Consider the following 16966-nt stretch of genomic DNA (forward strand, 5'->3'; position numbering starts at 1 on the left):
ATCTTCATGCTTCTGGCTCTGTAAGGGGGACGGCGGCGCGGCTCCGGGACCGGACGATCGAGGTCGGGTCCTGTGTTCGATCCCTCTAGAGCTAATGGAATGGTGTCCAGTAGCCTAAGAAGCCCAAACTAGCTGCAAGCAGGTAGGTTCGCTTCTTCTCCCCTTAGTCCCTCGTAGCAGTGAGTCTGTTGCCAGCAGATCTCACTGAAAATAAAAAACCTAAAATATACTTTCTTTCCTAGGAGCACAGGAGAGCCCCTAGTGTGCATCCAGCTCAGCCGGGCACAAGATTCTAACTGAGGTCTGGAGGAGGGTCATAGTGGGAGGAGCCAGTGCACACCAGGTAGTCCTAAAGCTTTCTTTAGTTGTGCCCAGTCTCCTGCGGAGCCGCTATTCCCCATGGTCCTTACGGAGTCCCAGCATCCACTTAGGACGTCAGAGAAATCAGTGTTCCAAAGGGAAAATTGGGACATGAGAGGGGTAAGTTTGGCTTCTATCACTGGCATTTATACGCAATTGCAACGGCAACTTGCCACCCTCGCATGCAACTGAATTGACCCCATAAACCGGCAATAATTCAATAGGCAAAACCAACCTGGTTCTTTTTTTTAAATTGCTCCTACCTCAAATCGGGATACGGTCATTAGATCGACCACACTTAGGTTGACGGTCATTAGGTCGACCATTATTGGTTGACATGCATTAGGTCGACATTGTCACTAGGTCGACATGGTCACTAGGTCGACATGGAAAAAGATCGACATGATTTTTACACTTTTTAAAAAAAAACTTCTTCATACTTTACGATCCACGTGGACTACGATTGAGAACTGTAACCTACCTGAAGCATGGCGAGCGAAGCGAGCCATGCGAGGGGACACGGTGCACTAATTGGGGTTCCCCGTCACGTTACGAAGAAAACAACACCATGTCGACCTAATGCATGTCGACCAATAGTGGTCGACCTAATGACCCATACCCCTCAAATCTGCAGTTGAGGTCTGAAATTCTGCTGCTTTACACAACTTGAATCCTGTTACATAAACCACGATAAATACAAGTCAATATAGGCTGTGTACTAATACAAATTGTTCTTACTTTGGCAGATCTTTAAATGTCTTCCCAAAATCAGCATCTGGTTTGTGATGCCCATCTTTCACCTGATGAGCCTCTGACACTCTCATAACCACATAACGCTGAGAGCCTAAAAGAGACCATGTTACAATATGAAAGACGTTTTTGTCTTAGAGAAGATTTGCTCTCTTTGGTTTCTTACATGCTACAAAGCCCTCCCCATAACTATCCCATGGACATCAGTAAGAGGAACCAATGTGTAAAATAATTAGGGGAATATTTAATAATGAGTGATATTCTTGTTATCACTCGTTACTAATCTTAAATGGTGCTCCTGCCAATCAGCTACTGTCATTTTTCAAACATGAGAGAAGCTGACTGGTTGGAGCATCATTTAAGATTAGTAGCGAGTTATTAAATATGCCAGTAGTTTAGTATGTAAAACAGCTGGTAACATGCCCACCACAGACACTGTCCCACCTTGCTTTAGTCAGCAAGCTAGACCACTGAGCAGTGCTGGAGTTTGAGGCAAAAAGAACTGCTTGACATGACATAACCGTTATTGAACACTCTTCCAACCTGTCCCTCTTTCGGCTACAATACACATTTGAGGGAGATGTCAACAGAGAAGCCGGATTTGACAACTAATGCTGGATATACACTTATGGGCCCTACACACTGGCCGATATTTTGAAAGATATGAACGATCTCGTTCATAAATGAACGAGATCTCGTTCATATCTTTCAGTGTGGAGACTTAAGCGATGAACGATGCGCGTCCCCGCGCTCGTTCATCGCTGGTCTCCTGTCGGCTGTGCATGCAGGCCAATATGGACGATCTCGTCCATATTTGCCTGCACGTCTATGGAGCCGGGTGACGGGGGGAGTGAAGAAGCTTCACTCCCCCCGTCACTGCCCCCACCGCCGCCGGGTCGCTCGTCGGCCGTATCGGCCGTCGGGCACCTCGGCCAGTGAGTAGGGCCCATTATTAGAGATGTATAACCAACCCAACATCGCCACCGACAGGACCCGACTTGCGGCAAGTGCATGCTCAGCATGTAACTGCTGGCGACATCCCCCTGTCGGCCATGCTGCAGGGCTGACGGGGGATGTCACCTGCGACCCGCAGTAGCGCGCATATCATGGTTACACACTAGACGATATACCCGATATGTTGCTCTGATCCGCAGGATTGGGTGACATATCGTCTACTGTGTACACAGCTTTAATTTACCAACACCAAATACAAACATTTTTTAGTAAACACTGTTTCTTTCTTTTTTTCATTAAATTAAGTTTCCTTTAGGTAGACCATGGTTATTTTCCATAGCTCACAGTCATAATGCCTGACCCCTGTCACAGCCTTCCCTCTCATCCCTGTCCTCCTGCATAGCACAATAAGCAGACTGCTTCCTGTAATTGACTATAAGCCTTGGCTGATGAAGTGTACAGAGCCCAGTAATTTAAAAGAAGCAGCAAGCGCAAATTTGATCAGTAACAGACATTTTGTGGCTGAAAACCATCCGTATCACTGATACACTTAAATGAAGTCTTCACAATGCACAGATGACATCACTGATGCACAGTGTCATACATTCATACATACAATATCATTGGTTGTAGAAAACTGACAGGTAGCATTCTCAGTGATACCACTATCTCCTAATAAGACTACATTTTCTTGAACATGGGTTAAACTCACAATATACTTCCACTGTATATAAGCAATAAATACACCTTTAATGACGTACTGACCATGTAATCGTGCTAGATTTGTAATTAAAAATTATTTTTGCATTAATAATAACAATGTGGCACATCTTTATTAAATTATTTTATTAAATATTAATGCTTGCATCAGGGTCAACAAATCTAAAATGCAAGTACTGTGGCCCTCATTCCGAGTTGTTCGCTCGCTAGCTGCTTTTAGCAGCATTGCAAACGCTAGGCCGCCGCCCTCTGGGAGTGTATCTTAGCTTAGCAGAATTGCGAACGAAAGATTAGCAGAACTGCTACTAAATAATTCTTAGCAGTTTCTGAGTAGCTCCAGACCTACTCACAGAATGCGATCACCTCATTCCGTTTAGTTCCTGGTTTGACGTCACAATCACGCCCTGCGTTCGTCCAGCCACTCCCCCGTTTCTCCAGACACTCCCGCGTTTTTCCCTGACACGCATGCGTTTTTTTAGCACACTTCTGGAAAATGCTCAGTTACCACCCAGAAACTCCCCTTTCCTGTCAATCATTTACCGATCAGCAGTGCGACTGAAAAGCGTTGCACGAACACCAGCAAATCTACTAAGTTTTGTGTTAAATAACTTAGCGCATGCGCTCTGCGTACCATGCGCATGCGCATTTAGCAACAAATCGCAGCATAGCGAAAATTGTCAACGAGCGAACAACTCGGAATGACCACCTGTATGTTACTCATCCAAGTTGAAACTTAGGGTACAAGGTCCAAAGCATTTTACAGTGGCCACACATGTGCTGATCTATTGTTTAGCCTGATCACCAAATAATCAAATTACTAAGTGCCCCTTACATCATGCTTGACCTCCCACATGCCAATGAGGATTATCACAAACCAGAGTTTTCATTCCACCTGATCACAACTGATCCAGTGAAATCACATTTTGAACAGGCTGGGTGGGAAACACAATTTCTTTGTTGCAGTTTTGGGTCAGCTTAATTGAATGTGAGTAAACTTGCAAAATTTAGATTTTTTAAGTAACAATTACAGCACATTTATATTTAAATTTTGAGTTTGTTGGCCATACAGAAAACTCAGTCTTTAAGCATGAAATTGCTTTGTTTATAAGTAGAACCTAGTATCCAGTCAGGAAATCACTTAGGGGGTCATTCAGACTGGGATCGCAGTCTGAAGCTCTTTGGGGAGTGCGCACGCGCACCCCAGTGAGATGGTGCGATTGCCTCTGCCTGATTGACAGGCAGAGGCGGTCACGGGGCGGGAGGGGGCATGCCAACGGCGGTAGAACACCATTTGTGGGGCGCAGTCCAGACATGTCCGGACAGTTGAGGGGGCGGGCCCGGCGACTGCGTGACATCACATGCAGCTGCTGCGACCCGGGACGTGACTGTGCAGGCAGGGAGCTATTCGGCGGGTGCAAAAGCATTGCCGCAGTGCGACGCTTTCGCACCCGTGTGCGGGGGAGGGGGGGGGGTAGGGCCAGCCATGCAGACGAACTAGCCCTGTGCTGGGCGTCCCCCCGCATGTCTGAGTAACTGATCGTAGATGTGCTATATTTATATTTCGGTTCTGAATGACCCCCTTCATTTTATACCCCTTTCCTAATCAGTGGACATTGTAGGGAGTATGGCATAGAAGATAGTCTAAGGGTGGGAAAAGCACATGAGGGGAGAGGGCCCTGTTCATGAGAGCTTACATCCTGAGGGGGAGGAGCAGACAGACAGGGGTGACACAGATGGGGAAGTGAGCATGTAATAGAGGGTTAGGATGAGAGATGGATGGGTTTGATGAAGAAGGAGGTCTTAACCACTTAACTGACGATTTTTCCCTTCAAAAGCGTTAACAACATTGTTTTTTAATATTTATTTTATTTAATAAAGTTGAAAAAGTATTTTTTTAAATATTTAAACATTATATTATGCACATCTGCAGAACGGATCTCCTCGTCAAAAACGGAGGGATAGGGTAGGACGGCGCAGTTGCTTGAAATCGCACCATGCCAGTTAAGTGGTTAAGAGCCCATTTGAAGTTATATATAGAGTTGGAGAGTCTGATAGGAAGAGGAAGAGAATTCCAGAGGTAGGCAGCACCACGGCCAAAATCTTGGAAGTAGGAATAAGAGGAAATAATCAGTTGGCAGGAGAGGCAGCATGTGTTTGTGTAACGAAGAGGGTGAGTGGGTGTATAAAGAGAGCTAAGGTCAGGTATGTAAAAGGGAGAGGAATAACTTTGTAAGTGAATGTGAGAAGCTTGAATTGGATACGGAAGGGCAGACAATGAAGGGATAGTAAGAGAGGGGAGGTGGACATACAGTAGTATGTTTGGAGAGGAAGATGAGCCGGACAGCAGCATTGAGGGAAGACTGGAGTGGAGAGAGGCATTTGTCAGGGAGGCCAGATAGGAGGAGATTGCAGTAGTCAAGTGTGGAGATTACCAGTGAATGGATGAATGTTCTAGTAGCATCCAGGGTGAAAACGGGTCTGATCCTGGAAATGTTTTTGAGATGGAAACAACAGGACTGTGAGAGGTACTGAATGTGTGATTTGAAAGAGAGGGAGGAATCAAGGATAACTTCAAGACAGAGTACTGGAGGACTAGAAGAGATAGTTGTGCCATCAATAGAGTGAAATTGTTGGAGGTGAGGTTATGCAGGAGGGTGGGGAAATGATCAGCTCAGTCTTAGATATGTTAAGTTTAAGAAAGCACTGGGACATCCAAGGAGAGATAGCAGACAGACAGCTGGAGATACGAGTGAGGATAGAGGGGGAAAGGTCAGGGGAAAAAAGGTAGATTTGAATATCATCAGCATACAGATGATATTGGAAGTTTAAAGAGCAAATGATCTCTCCTAAAGTACACTTATAAAGAGAGAAAAGGAGAGGTCCAAGAACAGAAACTTGGGCAACACCTAGTTAGGGGAAGTACAAGAGAGGTGGAGTAATGAGGGTAGAGAGAGAAGGAGAGGTCAGAGTGGTAGGAGGACAGCTGGGAGAGGGCATTATCACGGAGACTCAAGGAGTGAAGGATTTGCAGGAGGAGAGGTGTCAAAAGCTGCAGAGAGGTCAAGGAGAAAAGGCAGAGAGTAGTGGCCTTTGGATTTGGCGCATGGAGGTCAATATAGTCTTTCGTGACAGCATTTTCAGTAGAGTGGAAAGGTTGGCAGCCAGACCTAAATGGACCAAGCAGGGAGTGGGAGGAAAGAAAGGCAGTAAGGTGGTTATAGACAATATGCTGAAGAAGTTTGAAGGCAAGAGTGCAGAGAGATGGGTTGGTAGTTGGAGAGAGTGCTAGGATCAAGGGTAGGTTTTTTTTTAAGAATAAAGAAGACAAGGGCATGCTTGAAAGCAGAGGGTACCTTGCCTGATGAAAGGGAGACATTGAGGAGGTGGGCAAGATGAAAGCAGAAGGAGAGGTAGCAGAGGACAAGGGAGGGGATGGAGTCTAGAGGGGGTTGAGGGGGGCTGGGGCTTGGATGAGGGCCACTACTTCATTTCCAGAAACAGGAGACAAAGGTGTCAAAGTTGCCCGAGACGGATGGGGAGGGGTGGTCAGGGAAATGAGGGGGCAGGTTGGTGAGGGTCTGTTGGGATGTGATGTGCTGACGTATGGAGTTAATTTTGGATGTGAATAAAGGTGGCAAAGTCAAGGGCAGAGAGTGAACAAGGGAGTCGAGGTGGGGGTGAACAGAGGAGGGAGTTGACAGTGGCAAAGAGATGCTGGGAGTTTGAAGATTGGGAGATGAGGTTCTTCAAGTATACCTGTTTAAAGACAGAAAGGGCAGCACTGTAGGAAGAGAACATAAATCTAGGAAATGTAGGAAGTCCACTTTAGAGCGCGATTCCCTCCACTGTCGTTCGGCAATACGTGAAAATTTTTGCAGATATATTGTGAATTTGGAATACCAATGGTTGAGGTGTTGATCTGCAAGGGTGAATAGTGGTCGCAGCAGCATCAAGAACAGAAGTAAGGGAGGCATTGTATAGGGAAGTGGCTGTAATGTTCACAATAGCAGAAGATTTAGCCCACTGGCATAAACATATAGATCATATGGTATTTGGTTGATAGATCTACAGTCAATAGTTCGATCCCAAATAGTTGACAATCAAAAGGTCGACAGGTAATTAGTAGACAGTGCTTAATGTCAACAGGTTCAAAAAGTCGACACATAGGTGGACAACACAAGTTTTTATTTTATTTTTTACATTATTTTAAACTTTTACATCATTTATCATCCGCATGGATTACGATTGGGAATAGTCACCTGTGCAGAGTGCAGCTGTAGCGGAGTAAAGCACCTTGCACACAGTGTGGTGAACGAAGCTTATAAAGAAAAATAAACCTGAGGGCACAAGCACAAAACGGATGTACTTGGCATAGAAACTGATTCTAGATATAAAGTTTGCAAACAGTCTCCTGGGAAGTCTTCAACCTGAAAGAACAGCTAACCAAGGGGGTCATACCGAGTTGATCGCTCGCTAGCTAGTTTCAGCAGCCATGCAAACGCTATGCCGCCGCCCACTGGGAGTGTATTTTAGCTTAGCAGAAGTGCGAACGCTTGTGCAGCCGAGCTCTGCAAAAACAGTTTGTGCAGTTCCTGAGTAGCTCAGAACCTACTCAGCGCTTGAGATCACTTCAGCCTATTAGTGTCCGGATTTGACGTCATACACCCGCCCAGCGAACGCCCAGCCAAGCCTGCATTTTTTCAGCCACGCCTGTGTTTTTGCAAACACTCCCTGAAAACGGTCAGTTGACACCCAGAAACACCCCCATCCTGTCAATCTTCTAGCGGCCGCCAGTGTGAAGATAAACTTTGCTAAAACCTGAGCACAACCACAAAGGGCTTTGTACCCGGATGTCGCACGTGCGCATTACGGGGCATACGCATGCGCAGAAATGCAATTTTTTCACCTAATCGCTGTGCTGCGAAAATCGGCAGCGAGCGATCAACTGGGAATGACCCCCCAAGTTCTCCCAAGCTAAGAAAGTAACATTTAAAGAGAAAGAGTCCCTGCTCAGTTTCCTTAATTTAACTTGTATGGTCATAGACCATACCAATGGCAGGATATTCAGAAGAGAACTGCAGCTGACCAGCTCATGCATTGATAAGCAACACCACTTTATAAAACTTACCCAAGAGCTTTATGAGAACGTTCTGGTATGGTTAGCATTTTTAGAACATTTCAAAGGTATCTACATGTGGATAGCACAGTTTAGAGCTTTACATAGAATTAACAGTTCTTAAGATTTTATAGCTAATCTGGAGGGCACAAGCTACAGAGCTCCATGGACAGAGATGAAAAAACAAGGCTTGATGTTAATTAAGCTTTTTCCCACCATACTGGCAACTGAGCTGTGTAAGCATAAGATTGTTAATGGACACATTCTGTTTTGGTGCAAAAAAACTAGTCTGCTACAGATATAAACAGCCAATACACAGCTTCACCACAAGCTATTAGGGTGAAGCAGCATTTTGTCCTGAGGTGCCTAGGTTTAAATATAACATTTAGAGCAAAGTATGTGCCAAGTATTAAGAACACAATTGCAACCTTCCAATAGTAAGAGTCATGGATGTCCGATCCTCCCATGCAGCAGGGGGGGCTGACATCTCTTCTGGCAGATTGTCAAAGTAGGCATAGATTTCCTTGCCAATAGTTTGCCAACTCCATCAAGCCATCTTTCTATGTGTAAACAATGCACAAATGGTAGGTGCACAGTAGAGCAGGAGCTGGGATGAGTAAGGGTCAAGCAAATTCCCTTCTCACACTTTTGCAGCAAATACATAACACAGATAGCGCAGAGTTGCCGCCAACACCTTCCTAATAGATATTTGCTGTGACTTTCTTTGGTGCCTTTAGAATTAACAAGCTTGTTGCCTAAATGTTGGGTGTGCACATAACCATCAATGCACCCATTAATTGCAGGATTCATAAATCCAAAACAATTCAGCAGGGGAGGGGATTGTGGTATGGTGCTTCGGGAGCACAGTGGTTATATTATCAGGCAGACTGGTTGGCAGTTTGCATTGATGAGAGCATTAGGGGATGCAGCCTTTTTAACACGTGCTGGCACATTATGCTAGTTAAAGGACTAATTCAAAACTGTTTGCCAAAGATGCGCAAAGGCATTAGGTCTCAGCAGAAAAACCTACAGCATCCACACTATTCACATCTGCTGTACAGTGGTGGTACATGCTGGCTGCATGGAGTAGGACAGTAGGGCATTTGGTAGATGGTGCTATGGGTTGGGTACATGATCATGACAGGATGTCGGCTGCCAGAATACCGACAGTGGCATCACGATGATCGGAATCCCAACACATTTTAGTAAGTCTGCTAACCCTACTCCATACCCTCTCCCTAACCCTAATGACCGACTGATCATGTACCCAACCGGAAGGTTAGGGCTAAGCTGCGAGAAAGGAGGGTTGGCTACCCTCCTTTCTCGCAGTTTAGCCCTAACCTTCCGGTTCCACAGCCTTACTCTGACGCTACCACTAGTGCCTAACCCCAACCCCCAACTCCCCGCAGTATAAACCCCCCATTCCCCCCCCCCCCCCCCTCCGGCATATTTACGGTTGGGATGCTGCCCGTTGGGATTCCGGGCAGTGTCAGAGTTCCGGAGCTGGTCTTCTGACCACCGGGATGCCAATTACATCCCGGTGCTACAGTATATACAGATCTTACATAAGGTCAGGTGGTCAGCTTCTTTTACTGTGCATCTAATGATGCTAGCTGCTAGGAAAGAATCCAAGAATGTCATGAAAGCAGTCCTTTATTAAGTGCCTGAGACCCTTGGGGGTAGTACAGGGATCTCTCTACAGTTCCATGGTTGCAGTGGCAGGAGCAATTCCCTCTCCCTACCCCACTGGTGCATCTGAAGTGCTTTTGCTAAATACTCTCTTTTTTCTATTCAATAAAGGATGCTTCCCCTAACCCCAAGTCTACATATCTTTATTTCAAGGTCATTTAGTGGGAAAAGATGAAGGGAAAGGGAGGAGCATCAATTCCTCAGCGTTGTATGCACATATAATGGATAAAGGATAAAAAATGTGAGACCCACATGAAAAGTCTACGATCCAAATACAGTATTACAACTGGTCAAAGTCTACTTGCTGCTATCCTTCCACTATTCGTGAGTCTTCTCAGAGAAGTTTTCACTTAGTAGCTATTGTTTCAGATAAGACAGTTCTAAAGTCTGTTTACACAGGGAGGAGATATATAACCAGTACAACATAAAACCTTATTGTGTTCTTATTAAATAACTGTACCTGGCAGCTGCTGTGGATAGCCCAGTATTGGAAAAGAAATGATGAAAGCAGCTGCTCCAGCACCCAGGAATCCAATCCACCAGGCACCAACCCAGAGCGGATTTTCAGGTGTAAGATCAGTCCTGCAATAAAACATGAGTACATTAATACTACAGATAAACTATACATTGGTTTACTGTCTTTACTGAGGCTGGGTCCACATTTACCTAGCATATCAACATCTATCACAGAGCAGCAGAAGAATAGGTGCATGGCTTATATAAATAGAATGAAACAAAGTAATACCAAAATCTTAAACTCTAGAGCAGCATTTTTCAACCGCTGTGCCGCGGCACCCAGCGGTTCTCAGATGTGCCGCCACAGATGCCCGATGCCTAGCCGCTGACATCACCGATTACCATCCCCACACTGTTTTTTACTGCGCTGGACTGCGGCCCGTAACCTATGACATGCAGCGTGACTCGCGCATGCCATGTCACCTTCCCGCCCGCCCGTCCATCCGCTTACCTGCCCGCTGCCTCACCCTGTTCTGCTCCTTGTTCCTCCGGCTGCGTGCACTCCAGACGCTGAGGCAGGGAGAGGGAAAAATGACCTGTCCGCTCACCTGCCCGCTGTCTCACCCCATGCTGCTCCTTGCTCCTCCGGCTGCATAAACTCCAGTGGCTGAGGCAAGGAGAGGGAAATAAGCTTCATATCCACTGACTCCCAGGTAGGGGCCAGTAAATTTGTATTTATTTAATTGCTGTGGGAGTCACTTTGTGTAAATACTGTGGGAGCCAATGTGTGGTATTACTGTGGGTGGCCAATGTGTGGAAATACTGCTGAGGTCAACACATTTGTTTAATTACTGGGGGGGGCCACTGTGTGTGTTTTTCCCCCATTGGGTGGAGTGTAGTACGGCTGACCGGCGGTCAGGAGACCGCCGGTCAGCTTACTGACGCCGGGATCCCGGCAGCATACCGACGCCGGTATCCCGGCGGGGAGGGGCGAGTGCAGCAAGCCCCTTGCGGGCTCGCCACGCTGCGGGCTCGGTGGCGACCTGCGGTCGCCACGGGTTCTATTCCCACTCTATGGGTGTCGTGGACACCCACGAGTGTAAATAGTCCCTGTTGGTCGGCATGCCGACCATCGGGATAGTGAGCCGTCGGGATGGTAGAGGAGGTCATGTGACTGTTGGTCAGCAGACCGCCGGTCACATGAATACCACCCATTGGGTGCCAATGTGTGTGAGGGATATTTTTTTTTTTTTTGGGGGGGGGGGTACTGATGGTGTGCCTTGGCAATTTTTAAAATTTTGGTTGGTGTGCCGCGACTTGAAAAAGGTTAAAAATCACTGCTCTAGAGGAATCAGACAATGTGCTGTTACCCACAGCAACAAAGTATTAGCTTCCATTAGTGCGACTATGCAGATAGCTAAAAGCTGATATCTGATTGGTTGGTGGGAGTTATAGCACCTTGTTGGTGTTTTTCTGATAGCATCCCTAATAATGTAATTATGACAAGTATATGACACTTCATTAAAGTACTATATTGTATACTGTAATGTTAGTATTTATTACTAACACTGTCAAGCCAAATCTCCTGGCGTAAACCAAGCACATATACTACTTTATCATTGCATAACTCTGGCACATATACCACTGTTTTCTCCCGCGTCTTTTTAAGGAACAATTTACCGCTGTGCTTTTTTTTTTTTTTTTTTAGGTAATATGAGCCCACCTATACATCATGCGTTCAGTATTTTATTCCCATATACAGTAGTTTAAGTAACTTGCTGTTAGAACTTACGCCACTGATTGTGTTATTAGTAATGCCACCTGATGAACATCTTCTGCAACAACTGAGTATATTAATGTGCTGGAAGGAGTAGATATACCATTGTCAGGGTGATTAGTCCTGAGCTGCTACTACCAATCAAATATGGCAAACTGGCTGATATTGGGAATGTCAGTTCAGGAATAGCATTTCCAGCAGGATACTCCCAGTAGCAGACTATGGAATCACTGCTCCAGCAAAGAACATTTTTAAGTTGTGCCAAGACAAGGTCATTTTTAATTAGCATTTTAATTATTAATTATTAATTATTATTATTATTATTATTATTATTAGAAGGGACTGAAAAATTAAAGGAATGTTATAGTGTATACTGCCTGTCAAAAGTTTTAGAGCACCATTATTTTTTGAGTTTTATTGAAATGTAAGCAAATCAAGTTCAGTGAATAACCTGAAATGCAACAAAGGTAAACAGATGGTACGATTTACCGACTGTCGGCATCCCACCCATCAGTTTGCTGTCAGCAGGGCGAGTGCAAAGAGCCCCTGTGGGCTTGCTGCGCTCACCATGCTGCGAGGCTCGGTCGCTCGCTGCGCTCACCACAGGTTCTACTCCCACTAGGAATAGCAGTTGTGAGCAGTTGGGATTCCCAAACAGATAACTGCTATGGGTAAGGAAAAAAACCAGAAAAAATGCCGAGGTTAGAAAAGCTGGAAAGTAATGTAAATTTCAGTCATTGACCGCTGAATCCAAATTTGAAATCTTTGGTTCATTAAACAAGGCTTTTGTAGGTATCAAGTAGGTGAAGCCTTATTGCTAACCCCATGTTTGATATTAAAAGCATCGCCCTTTTGAATTTTTGACTTGAACACAATGGGAAGCGGTGGCTTTTACTAGACGACGCTTAGTAAATAAACCACACACTGAGGAACCAACCATCCACTCAAAGGCATATAAGAACCCTATGTGATAAAACAGAGTATCCATATTTTGTAAAAGACTATGGTAAACTGACCCGTGACACCAACTATCAAAGATGGAGGCAGCGTGACAGACTGGGGTTCTTCGCTGGACCCTTATTCAGCGATAAAAAAACAAAAAGGTAACCCAGCACCTATTAGTAGCCAGATACCTGCCACTTTTCAACGGGTATACTGTTATGTGTTTGTGAATAATAATTATTGTTATAACAGCTTGTTTTAATAAAATTATCTAATTAAGTATCATTGTCTTGTTATATACCAGCGCTTTTCAGATATAATTGCTACCTTATTCAGCAACTTGCAGAGAATGACGGGCATTTGCAACGCCATGTAATAATCTCTGACATATGTCTAGTTGGTCAGGGGTTAATCCTACAGTAAGATAATGACCCAATACACATCTCCAGGCTGTCAGAATCCGTTTGGATTTCCCTTTGTGAGAACATATTCGCAGGGACTGATGTTCATGGTACAATAGCAAGTTTATTAAAGCAGTGTACAACTGTAAACAATAAGTATAAACCAGGAATAATTAGAGAACACAAAATGAAAGGGAGAACTGAGGGGACATGGGATGCCAGGAGACTGTGAATACACAAGATGCCAGGAGACTGTGAGTACATGAAAACGGTGTAGACTGTGGAAACACTTGAGACACTGTGGACTGTGAAGGCACTGTAGCAGGATCACAGGCTAGCACTGTGGTAGATTATGCAACGTAGCAGGATAACAGGATTGCACTGTAGCAGGATCACAGGATAGCACTGTGGTAGAGTATGCAACGTAGCAGGATAACAGGATTGCACTGTAGCAGGATCACAGGACAGCAATGTGGTAGAGTATGCAATGTAGCAGGATAACAGGATTGCACTGTAGCAGGATCACAGGATAGCACTGTGGTAGAGTATGCAACGTAGCAGGATAACAGGATTGCACTGTAGCAGGATCACAGGACAGCACTGTGGTAGAGTATGCAACGTAGCAGGATAACAGGATTGCACTGTAGCAGGATCACAGGATAGCACTGTGGTAGAGTATGCAACGTAGCAGGATAACAGGATTGCACTGTATCAGGATCACAGGATAGCACTGTGGTAGAGTATGCAATGTAGCAGGAGCACTGTAGCAGGATCACAGGATAGCACTGTGGTAGAGTATGCAACGTAGCAGGATAACAGGATTGCACTGTATCAGGATCACAGGATAGCACTGTGGTAGAGTATGCAATGTAGCAGGAGCACTGTAGCAGGATCACAGGATAGCACTGTGGTAAAGTATGCAATGTAGCAGGATAACAGGATTGCACTGTAGCAGGATCACAGGATAGCACTGTGGTAGAGTATGCAACGTAGCAGGATTGCACTGTAGCAGGATCACAGGATAGCACTGTGGTAGAGTATGCAATGTAGCAGGATAACAGTATTGCACTGTAGCAGGATCACAGGATAGCACTGTGGTAGAGTGTGCAACATACCAGGATAACAGGATTGTACTGTAGCAGGATCACAGGATAGCACTATGGTAGAATATACAACGTAGCAGGATAACAGGATTGCACTGTAGCTGGATCAGAGGATAGCACTGTGGTAGAACCTGGCAGTTCTATGGATGATTTAGCAGTAGAGACCAGCATAACCAGGACCAGGAACTGAGACAACCTTGACACGATGAACTGGCAACAGGGAGCCTGTGTGGCTGGCCTAAGTAGTGAGTTCAGGTGCTGCTCACAGCTGTGGTAACAGCTAATAATCAAGCTGCAGATACAGAGCAGAGTGCTGAGCACCAGAGCAGAGAGCACCACCCCAGGCATGGAGGAGAAACTGCATGGATCGTGACACAGGCTATGTCAGAACTACCTTTGAAGAAAGGAACAAGACTAAAGGCTTCAACTCATGGAAAGGTCAGCACAGTCTCCAGACTTATGGGGGGTACACACGGGAGATTTCTCCCGGAGATGTGTGCTGAGCGATCTATCACAGACCGCTCAGCACACATCTCTCCCCCCGCTCAGCACACAGCGCGATGTGCGCTGAGCGAGGCGGGAGGAGGACGGGGGACTGCTCATTTCACCCAGCAGTGAAATGAGCGATCTCACTAGATTGGGCATGCGCATCGCTGTCGCCGACACCCCTACACACGGAGCGATGTGTTCTTAATTTCTAAACAATCTAGTTAGATTGCTTTGAAATTAAGTGATCTTCGCTCCATGTGTTCCCCCCTTTAAACTCCATCAAGCTGGTTTGGGATGAACTTGCCAGACAAAAAAGCTAAGTAGCCTACACCTGCAACACATTTGTGGAAACTTCTGCAATGGTCTTGGCGAATAACTTCCGGAACAATATTTGATTTCCACTGTAGAAAGTATGTCACAAGTGTTATGTAGTTATATCTGCAAAAGGTGGCTACTTTGAAGAGTCAAAATTTAGATTCAATTTTGCTAAACAAAATGATTCTATGGCTTATTTCTATTTTCTACAGGTTGAGTATCCCATATCCAAATATTCCGAAATACGGAATATTCCGAAATACGACTTTTTTGAGTGAAAGTGAGATAGTGAAACCTTTGTTTTCTGATGGCTCAATGTACACAAACTTTGTTTAATACACAAAGTTATTAAAAATATTGTATTAAATGACCTTCAGGTTGTGTGTATAAGGTGTATATGGAACATAAATGAATTGTGTGAATGTACACACACGCTGTTTAATGCACAAAGTTATAAAAAATATTGGCTAAAATTACTATCAGGCTGTGTGTATAAGGTGTATATATAACATAAATGCATTCTGTGCTTAGATTTAGGTCCCATCGCCATGATATCTCATTATGGTATGCAATTATTCCAAAATACGGAAAAATCCCATATCCAAAATACCTCTGGTCCCAAGCATTTTGGATAAGGGAGACTCAACCTGGTATCTGTACACAGAGCATGCTACATTTCAATAAAGACTTAAAACTGGGAGGTATTCTAAAAATTTTGACCAGTAGATAGCGTTCATGGAATTTTTTTTCCAATTAGACGAACAGATTATTAACAATAACAAGCCTATTCCCAAAATGCTTTCCAAAAACATGAATGCACAAGCAGCACTACCACATCATTAGTAAATGCTAAACGCTAGTAACAGTAGTAGTCTGTTCGGTGACATAAGATAGAATTGCTTCAAATGTAACTCCCATCTACATGCATTTTCCAAGCTTTACTTACATTAATAACATTCCAGAAATGAACAAAAGTGGGTCTGAGACCACTGACCAATAAAGCACTTGGTCTAGATGGCATCAACCCAGCTGTGCTAAAAGAACTATGGGGGTCATTCCGAGTTGTTCGCTCGCAAGTGAATTTTAGCAGATTTGCTCATGCTAAGCCGCCGCCTACTGGGAGTGAATCTTAGCATCTTAAAATTGCGAACGATGTATTCGCAATATTGCGATTACACACCTCGTAGCAGTTTCTGAGTAGCTTCAGACTTACTCGGCATCTGCGATCATTTCAATGCTTGTTCGTTCCTGGTTTGACGTCACAAACACACCCAGCGTTCGCCCAGACACTCCCCCGTTTCTCCAGCCACTCCTGCGTTTTTTTCCGGAAACGGTAGCGTTTTTTCCCACACGCCCATAAAACGGCCTGTTTCCGCCCAGTAACACCCATTTCCTGTCAATCACATTACGATCGCCAGAACGATGAAAATGCCGTGAGTAAAATTCCTAAGTGCATAGCAAATTTACTTGGCGCAGTCGCAGTGCGGACATTGCGCATGCGCATTAAGCGGAAAATCGCTGCGATGCGAAGATTTTTACCGAGCGAACAACTCGGAATGACCCCCTATGTTAGCAGCAATTGATGTACCCAGGACTGCCATCAGAAATTGTGGTGCCCAGGACTGACAAAACAGCCCCCCCCCCCCCCCTCCCCAAAAAGAAAAAAAAAAGATTCTGCCACACCGCTCCACCACAGGAAATGCTTGTTTTAAGTTCTCCATGTGCATCAACCCGTTGTTATTGTGCAGCCTGTGCAGCTCTCCAGGTATTGGCAGAAGGAGCCAGGGGTGGACCCCCCTTCCTATAAGGGCCCGGGACTCCAGTCCCCACAGTCCCCCCCTGATGGCTGCCATGGATGTACCACTGTTAAAGTGAAAATTTTAGGGACCTCATC

General features: G+C 45.1%; 1 protein-coding gene across 1 annotated transcript in view; it reads right to left on the bottom strand.

Moving 5' to 3' along the window:
• Nucleotides 1–16966, bottom strand: part of SLCO4A1 (solute carrier organic anion transporter family member 4A1) — a 196371-nt gene that overhangs the window by 73849 nt on the left and 105556 nt on the right. Inside the window, exons 4-5 of the mRNA XM_063959291.1 lie at nt 10050–10171; nt 1099–1204 (exon numbers count right to left, since the gene is read on the bottom strand). Coding sequence (XP_063815361.1) covers nt 1099–1204; nt 10050–10171 — 228 coding nt within the window. The remainder of the gene's footprint in view (nt 1–1098; nt 1205–10049; nt 10172–16966) is intronic.

The sequence above is a fragment of the Pseudophryne corroboree genome, chromosome 3 (assembly GCF_028390025.1).
Source record: "Pseudophryne corroboree isolate aPseCor3 chromosome 3, aPseCor3.hap2, whole genome shotgun sequence".
Lineage (NCBI taxonomy): Eukaryota > Metazoa > Chordata > Amphibia > Anura > Myobatrachidae > Pseudophryne > Pseudophryne corroboree.